At 37.9% G+C, this 8,936-nt stretch overlaps 1 protein-coding gene across 9 annotated transcripts in view; it reads left to right on the top strand.

The window, feature by feature from the left end:
- Positions 1 to 5,814, top strand: part of LOC105566852 (protein gooseberry-like) — a 14,468-nt gene extending 8,654 nt beyond the window's left edge. For all 9 annotated transcript variants that reach the window (XM_012021213.1, XM_012021211.1, XM_012021209.1 and 6 more), the window contains 2 exons: positions 4,227 to 4,640; positions 4,748 to 5,814. In XM_012021213.1, the coding sequence (XP_011876603.1) occupies positions 4,227 to 4,640; positions 4,748 to 5,334 (1,001 nt within the window). In that variant the 3' untranslated portion in view covers positions 5,335 to 5,814. The remainder of the gene's footprint in view (positions 1 to 4,226; positions 4,641 to 4,747) is intronic.
- Positions 5,815 to 8,936: the final 3,122 nt, after the last annotated feature.

The raw sequence follows: 8,936 nt of genomic DNA, 5'->3' as shown, positions 1-8,936 counted from the left end.
AAAAAATATATAAAGTAACTATTAATGTAACTATTAAATTAGTTACTAGTTATCGAAAAAATGTAACTGAGTTAAGTTACAGTTACAGATGTAGAGAAAGTAACGAAGTTAAGTTAGAGTTACCAAAAAGAAGTAACTGTAACTGTAACTTCGTTACAAGTAACGAGTTACTTCCCAACCCTGGGATTCACATAGTAATTTAATGGCTACCTCCACCTGTGCCAGGTCCTAAATGGCGTTTATGTTTCTAATCGATTTAAATCTTAAAAAGGACCGAGTTAAAATTTAAACATTTAATAGTATTGCGACCGTCTTAAAAAGCGAGTATTCTAACCCAGCTGTGAGCCAATCGCTCTTTCATCCACACTCCCTAAAAGTCAATCAGATTATCACTGAAATCGGTGACTAATTTACAGTTACAAGCCCACCGCTGCGATTTTCAGTGGTGTACTTGTAACTGCAAATCAGTGACTATTCGCTGTTTTCAGTGATAACCCGCTGATTGACTTTTAGAGAGCAGCACGAACGGATTGTACAGCTTAAATATTAAAAAAAAAAGATTGTCTCGTGCGAGAGTCAATTGTCCCATAGGACATGCGAGCGTACGCCAAAACACCCACTATTGACCCACTTGAGCCCACAGAAATCCGAGGATTACCGCGAATGCAGAAGATTTCGCGCGGTGAAAGGATCTCGCAACCGTGATACGCCCCATCACCTGGCCTACACGTTGGACCACCGTGCGGGACCTACTGCTCGCTCAGGCAGCAGTGAATGAGTAAATTAAATGCTCGTGTATTAATCGGTCGTGCCTGCGTTTCTCGGTCTCGGAAATTGCCGGTTCGCCTCCGGTGCGCCGTAGCCGGGTCGCCTCCCTCCAGTAGCCGGATCCGCCGCAACCGTCCGACGGGCTCTGTAATTTTCTCACCGCCCGGTACATGCCCACGTGTGTACGCGCGAGCCCGATATGGCAGGCTGCACGTAAAATGTGGGCCTTACACGCGCGCAAATGTCGATCGTCCTCGAGAAAATCGACGATGAAGGACGCGCATCTACCAACTCGTGGATGAATCAGGATTCCCTTCTCTTCGCCTTCTTCAAGTTTGAAATGAGAAATACAGAAATGCTGAAAAAAAAATCGTTTTACAATGAAATCCATATCTATGTAATTATCCATATGGAGCAATCAACGTATGAATGGGTGATAATTAAAATTAAGACTGTAGGCTTGCACATATCTGAAACACCAGTTTGACAGATGCTGATAAATGAATGCCATATTTACGGGAAGGAGATCTAGAATTTCTGTTATACGTCCCAGAGAAATTCCCACCAAATACGGATACAAATTGGTATCGAAGCGGAGGGGAAGGATGTCTTTCCTCTGCTGACAAGACAAATGAATTGTGTACAGACACGAATTCATCCTGGGATCGTCTGAGAAGCTGCTAAGCCGGCAAAGATAAAAGGGACCACAGTTGAAAGGAGGGAAAGAGGATTCTTGCGTCTGTAAGTCGATCACTCTGGCGGTCGGGCGCCCGTCGAAAAAAATAGAGAAACTGGTGCAGAAATAACACGACCTCGCAGAGGGGTGAGGAATGAAAAGGGACACCGTCTATTAAACGCCCACGAAGCTGCGAACATACGAGTCGACCTGCCGGAGCTGTCGAGATGAAGTGACGCCTTTGTTCGACGAACGTGTCGGATTGTTTTTTCTCGCACATGAAACGCTTCGCGCGCTGTAAGTGTACGTAGTAAGTCGAGGGGTGTCAACTGGGCGAGGAAGGTATGCGACATTCTAACAAATGTTAGGGGCTGACCCCACGAAGACGAGTGATAAAGGCGAAGCTCATATATCATAACATAAGCAGTATTCTGTATTTACTCAAGTTTATTTCCCAGTGAGAACACCAATGTCGAATCAACGTCGAATCGACGTCAATGGGGTCGAACTCTGCATTCCAATCGTTACTTTTCGAAAACAATTAAGTTTTGGAACGTTATCTTTTGTATTAAGTTACTACGTTCAACGTTCTCAATACTTTTAACATCTTATTAGAGAGAACTGCCAGGTTAACTTATTTAATATAAAATTTAATGCAAAACAAAGTTTCAAAAGTTTCAATTATTTTCGAAAACTGACCGATGGGAAGTGGTTTCGATCCTATCGACGTCGATTCGACGTTAGTGTTGTCACTGAGTTGTAATTAAACACGCCGATTATTGATCAATGATTCAACGAGGGACACACGATTGATTCTTTAACTCGTACGGTGCGATCAAACAAAAAAATCGATGCATATAATTTTATATTTATAACTTCTACATGTTTAATTTTTTACACTTTATGATTTTTTACACTTCATGTCGAACGTGCAATCGCGGCAATAAATTACTGATTACGCGTACATCTTCCCTTGCAGTTCGATAGAGATATCACATGAGAGCCTGGTGAAATTTCACTTTTATCGTCGTAGACGATGCGCGGTTCGGCCACAAGCGAATTGAAAAAAATCAAAGCAAAAATTATATCCCTCGTAGGGCTAAGCGTCCGCGACCGGTTAGTAATTCCTCAAGTTTTCGGAACCCGATATTATCTTCAGGGTGAATGATTACCACGTCTGCGAACGCAGTCGTCACGTAAATTCATTATCATTTGCAGCGATTTTTCACTGCCAAACGCTGTCGTTTAAATTAAACATTTCTCAGGAATATAATAAGACGCATCACAAACCTTATATATAATTAGATAGGCCGATTCTTCGATCTGTGTTACAAAATCTTTACGTAAACATTTAAAATATGTGTAAGCAATAGTGGATGATGAAAATTATCAATCACCTCTCTCTCAACTGTTTTATTTTTATCGCTCGGCACTCGAATAATACTCATTGTGCCTTTACGTTTCGTCGGAAGGAAGTGATTGCCTACGACGTCCTGGCGGGACTTTCATCGAGGCTATTTCTGATCGTTCATCGCACGTGGACGTGGCATGATCGTGGCCTCAGGTCTGTTGGAACACGTCGTCGCTCGCACTATTTCCATCTGCATGCGGATAGGTGTCGGTGAATTCAAGAAACATGACGAAGAGAGGAAGAAAGAGAGAGAGAGAAAGAGAGAACGGAATGACCCGGAGGCGGAGGTGGATGAAAAAGAAACACGACGACAGGCCGGGAATAGAGCCCGTGTCGAATTTGCATTAACGCGACCCGTCCCGGCGTCAGGCGTCGTCGCCCGATTAGTCGCGCGCTGTGTAAACTTGAGTCCCGAGAAGCTGACGACAATCCCGAAATGCACATCGCGACGGGTCGCATCGCGAGGCGCACGCGGAAGCAAAAAGTCTCCATCGTATCTCCAACGTCTGCGCATCACGTGCCTCCTCGCGACTAGGAATGCCCGAAAGAATGCCTATTTTCAGAGCTGTAGCATAATCGGGCGCACGTAGACAAGCGTAATCGAGTGACATGGGCGTTGCAAAATTATTAGAAAGGAATCTTGTTAAATTAAAAAGACATAATATACACATATAACGATAAAACGCGGTTCTACCTTCTCTTAAATTTTTTTTAGACCATCAACAAAGGATACCTTCGAAATTTAATTTTCCATTCAATTTACACTAACAACGACATCGTTCTGTCACGGGTTTCTGTCACGGTATTTGTATTCTAACGGCAGAGTTCACTTGCATCCTCTTGACGTAGGCTCGCAGTGCTGTTTGCTTTTGGAGAACTGGTGCGTCAACGTCAAAGAGTACCGCGCGGGTTTCGTGCCAGGTGCTTATTTCACACTCGATGTACAATCAACGTGTTTACATCCACACAGTCTCCCTCAACCTACCTATCTTACTCTGCTGCTAGCAATTTGGCATTTTTACCGAAGGCATTTTACCTCGCTTTGTTACTTGCCAATCATCACGTATGAACGTTTTATGTAGTTTCTTGTCACTCGCAAGCTTACAGTCAACAGCATTTCATAATTATTTTACGGTTTAATTTTCTCGCTAACCTTGAGAAAATCAATCGACCGAAAGAAGTTTCTAATCATTAGGACAGTTTGTGATTGTGATTACAACTTGTGACGCAATGCAAATTAAGATCGAAAGCGCACCTGTATCTAATATAATTTCCTCTTCGAAAAGGCATTTGCGTATAACGGGATTCTGATATAAGTAAACGTATAAATTGTATCTTATTCTTTTTCTCATTTCTAATACGATCTTGTAGGAAAAACAAGTTCTGGATCCGATTGCGAGAGCGAGCCAGGAATTACGTTGAAAAGGAAGCAGCGCAGGAGCAGGACCACCTTTACAGCCCACCAGCTGGATGAGTTGGAACGGGCGTTCGAGAAGACTCAATATCCTGACATCTACGTCAGAGAAGAGCTTGCCCAGAGAACGAGATTGTCAGAGGCCAGGATACAAGTGTGGTTCAGTAACAGAAGAGCCAGATTGAGAAAGCATATCTCTTCGTCGTCGTCTGCTGGATACGTCGGTTCCGTAGCCTATCCGACCGGCTATGTTATTCATCCACCGGCACCTCATCCTCACGCGGCAGCAGCCATGCCGCCGGGTCATCCACACCCGCATCCGCATCCGCATCCTCAGAGTCTGCCAGACACCGCGTTTGCTTCCGGTCAAGGTATACGTTTCTGTGAATCAGGATGAATTGTTATTCCTATTTGAGTTGTATCTTTACAATAAATGATAGCACAAGACCGAGATAATCATTGTTGTATGCTATTTCAGTTTCAGAATTGTATTCGTCTCATCATGCATCGGTGACTCATCAACTGGCGGACTCCGCGGCACGATTACCCTCGACCGTAGGATCGCCCTCGACTTACAGTTTTCCGGCCGCGGTGACGTACCCCAATTTATCGGTATTGTCGCCAGCCTCGTCGACGACGGCTCATATGGCTCACCAAGCTGCCTCCACGTCGTCCAGCTATCAGCAAACCAGTGCTCACCAGCTACCGCCGACTCCGAACTCTCTCGTCACCATGATGGGTCCGAATTCGGGCAACTCGACATCCGCTCCCGATCAATTAGCCCCGTCGGAACTCCCGATCAGCTCGGTCTCACCTCCTCAACAGCAGCAACAGCCACAGCCGCCACAACAACAAACCCAACAACAGACCAGTCAAGGGACCACATCGCCGTCATGGAATCTCGCGATCACCGCCAGTGGCAGTAGAGTCAATCTATCGAGTCCGCCAACGGCTCTGCAGCAACATCATGCCTACACTCATCCTCATCAAACTTTTGCTAGCCCTTATACTGCGCAGAGCTTTCAGCAGCCAGCTAGGCCAGCGCCACAAACATTCTGGTATTAAAGTATGAAATTAGTTATTAACTTGTAAAAAATTGTAGACTGACTAACAGTTGCGCCATTAAAAGAGCAAAAAGAATATAGGCAATGATAGGTCTTAGTTCTTTTGTTGAGCCTATTTGAAGAGTATCTTCAAGAAATGTCATAATTTAATCTGATCACTTGATTACAGAATGTAATGTTGATATCACTAAGTGACAAGTTATATTAATAGTTAGTTAGATTTAGTTCTATTGAAATCATAACATAGTAGAAATACATCAGATGGATAAGTTAATGTATCAAGATAACTTAAGCTGAATTGTTTTCTTAAAAAAGAGATAGATACATATACACATATGTCTATACATATATAGTATATATATACATAAATACAAAAAACTAGTAATTGTAATTAAACTTTACAGTGTAAAGTGTTGTGTACAAATGAGTTTTAAAAGGCCTTATTAATCATATATTTCTTAAATAATAAAAAGTTACTCTGTATAAAGCTTTAATAACATTCATTGAATAATCTGCAACGCAAAACTGTACATATTTTTTTCTTTCGGTTCGTGGGTTTTTACATTTTAGTTAATTAAGTTTTTTTCCGCAACATCCTATGTTTACAGTGCAACCAAAAATTTAGCTTTTAAATTGTAAATATGTACAATTTAAAACTTTAAATATATACATATGTATATGAGCAATGTTATTTGATCGCACTGGTTTTAGAAACGCCAAATGTTCCACTTACTCGATGGTGTACGTAGTAAACGCACAGTACATAAAATGCACGTGCATATGAGATTTGACGTGGCTGTGTACGCGAGTAGTAAGACAACGATTTCAAAAATCAAACTTGTCAAAATTGTACTGTTCAAGATATGTGTGAGCATCGATTGATATAAGTATAAACACAAATTATTTGAAATAACGGATAAACGATATTTTAAATATCTTTCGTATGATGTAATTTTAACATACACGCACAGTCGTGGTCAAATAGATTGTCCGACGTTTTATGATAAATTTCGAAGGTACAGTCTATCATGCGAAGGATTATACCTTTTGCTCACGAATATGAGCGGTGATGACGCTTTATTAGAGCAAAGGAATTATATGTATACGAATATTTATGCAATGATACGTACGAAAGTCCGAAAACTTACTGTAAAACGTCAGACAACTTTTCTGATCATGACTGTACATTATTATTATACTGCAAATACTTAATACTTAAATCATATTTTATGTAGTTTTTATATATAAGCAAAAATTAAATATTATCTATATGTAATAATTTAAAATGTTATTTCTCTGTGCTGTATTTTAAATAATTTATATTTATATTTGATGGTCCCATTTACGCACAGTACAATGGTGCTTTTTAGTATTTTAATAAGAATATATTATTAATTAAGGGATAACGCGTAAGTGTTTTTAGATAATTTTAGTTGAAATTTTTAAGGCTGACAATTTATAAAGCTTACCTAATTGCTTATCCATTTATGTGCACATTCAAAATTAATTGAAAATAACTAATTCTGATAATCAAATGGCAAAAACACAATAATTGCTGTAAATTTTGTCGCAGAATGCAGAAGCAGGGATATAGAAAAAATGTTTCTCTGTTGAATACCTGAGCTTTAATAGACTTAAAAAAAATGATAAAGAATCTACTTTCTAAAAGTATTAAAAAAATAATCTCTTTAATTTTAAGGAGAATTTTGATTATTATACCGATTAATTAACTAATTGAAGATATTATAAATCTTTGTAAATATTTAGTAAACGTTTTCATAACAAATAATAAATGTAAATTTGCGTAATTCGTCCAGTCGATAGTGGTTGCTTAAGTTAATTTATACTCATATCTTGATTATAATATATCCTGTGAGCAATCTATAAGCTTCTTTCTTACTGTTCTAGAGGGACACACATATCTAGAGGCGCGATAGCGTCTCGCGTCAAGTATATATTTTTTCTTAAATATTCAATAATTTCTTTAGCACATTAATTTCCTCTATTTCAATATAAAATTTTGCGCCGACTATTTTTTTCACAAATATTTCACAGCTAATGCATTTACGTCACTTACAAACACTCGTTGCTCAGCGAATTGCACGAATTATACTTCACAAATTACTAACGTTTTACCATTCGTTGCTTCACTTGTTTAGCATGTATCTTCAATCTTTCTAAAAATTACTTTTATCTCCAAATTGCCCTAAAGACTTTTCCTATCTGTCCTTGCTTGTGTCTCCGATAACACCATCATTTAAAACATGATGGCTGTATTGAATATTATAAAAGAAAAGTAAAAGTGGCATTTCTGTCTCGCATTACCATCATTGGATACAATACTTCGGCAATATAGCTGCATAAACTGATAAAAATTGTAAGCTGCCGGAAAACATTTATGTATTTGGTGAAATACAATTCAGCAATCATCGACCAAGGAAGCCAAGTTGCAAAAAGCAGTATAAAAAAACTGTGAGAGATTTTATATACATATATATTAATTAGATATTAAATATAATGATATTATAGATTTTATTTGTATCTTTTTACATTAAAATCAAAAATACTTTTTTACTTATTTGAAATGTTAAAGATCTAAACTCACAATTATATAAAAAAAATTGTATAGACCTATTTTGTAGAATATTTGTCATAAACCTCATTAATAAAAAATTATATCGCTCTTTTTCTTATTAAATAGGCTTAAATAATATATGTACTTGATGGCGTACCAAAAAAGTATTGTACTTCTCTTTGACATTCAATTGTAGATATATTTTTATTTGCCGTTGCTGTCTTACGAAAATTTTATGAAAATTAGGAAATATTTCTATATCATCTATCCCACTATAACGACATTATAATTAAAGTACAGACAAATTTATTGGATAGTTTATAAATAACTACTTATTTTGAATGATAATTACGGCTCAAAATTGCATTTAAGACAAATATGAAACTATCATTAATTGTTCAATTGCAAAATTTTCCGAGTTGGCCAACAATTCTACACTATAACGTTGTAGTGTGAATTTTATACGCAATGACTAATGTGTTTGCCTTGCAAAGCAATTTTCAGCCGCTCTTTTAATTAACCTTTCTATAACTACTGAAACATACAAATTCCACTCACTTACATTTCTTTAGTTTCTTAGGATACTAGTGTCTCAGTTTAAAAAATCATAATAATAAATACAAAAATAAAAATAATTTGACCATAAAAGGGTTAGGAATAGGGAATTGGAATTATTCTCAATTTTCGAAACTTATACTTATTTATACGTTGCTCCTGGATTCATATTTTTATCTCTTCACGTGTACATTTTTTTTTGACGTCTCATTATTAAGCAAAGTACTAAAATTCGCTATCCACGTGTATCGTCATGCACGATAGTGCAAAAAGTCAAGACCATCAACTTTTTCATAGTCAACAAAATTACTAGATTATTACAGCCGTGTAATAAAAGAAGTTTAGTGTTTCTAAAATACTTTGTTAATTATAGTTAATTATAGTTAAGGTCCCCGTGTAGTCACTACAACCATCTTGAATTGATGTCACAAACGAGAAATAATATCATGAAAACTTTTGCAATATTAAAATAA

The sequence above is a fragment of the Vollenhovia emeryi genome, unplaced genomic scaffold, assembly GCF_000949405.1.
Source record: "Vollenhovia emeryi isolate VEMERY1.0 unplaced genomic scaffold, V.emery_V1.0 DF939142.1, whole genome shotgun sequence".
In the NCBI taxonomy this organism is placed as follows: domain Eukaryota; kingdom Metazoa; phylum Arthropoda; class Insecta; order Hymenoptera; family Formicidae; genus Vollenhovia; species Vollenhovia emeryi.
The sequence above is the reverse complement of the archived record's forward strand: the minus strand, read 5'-3'. Positions and strand labels throughout refer to the sequence as shown.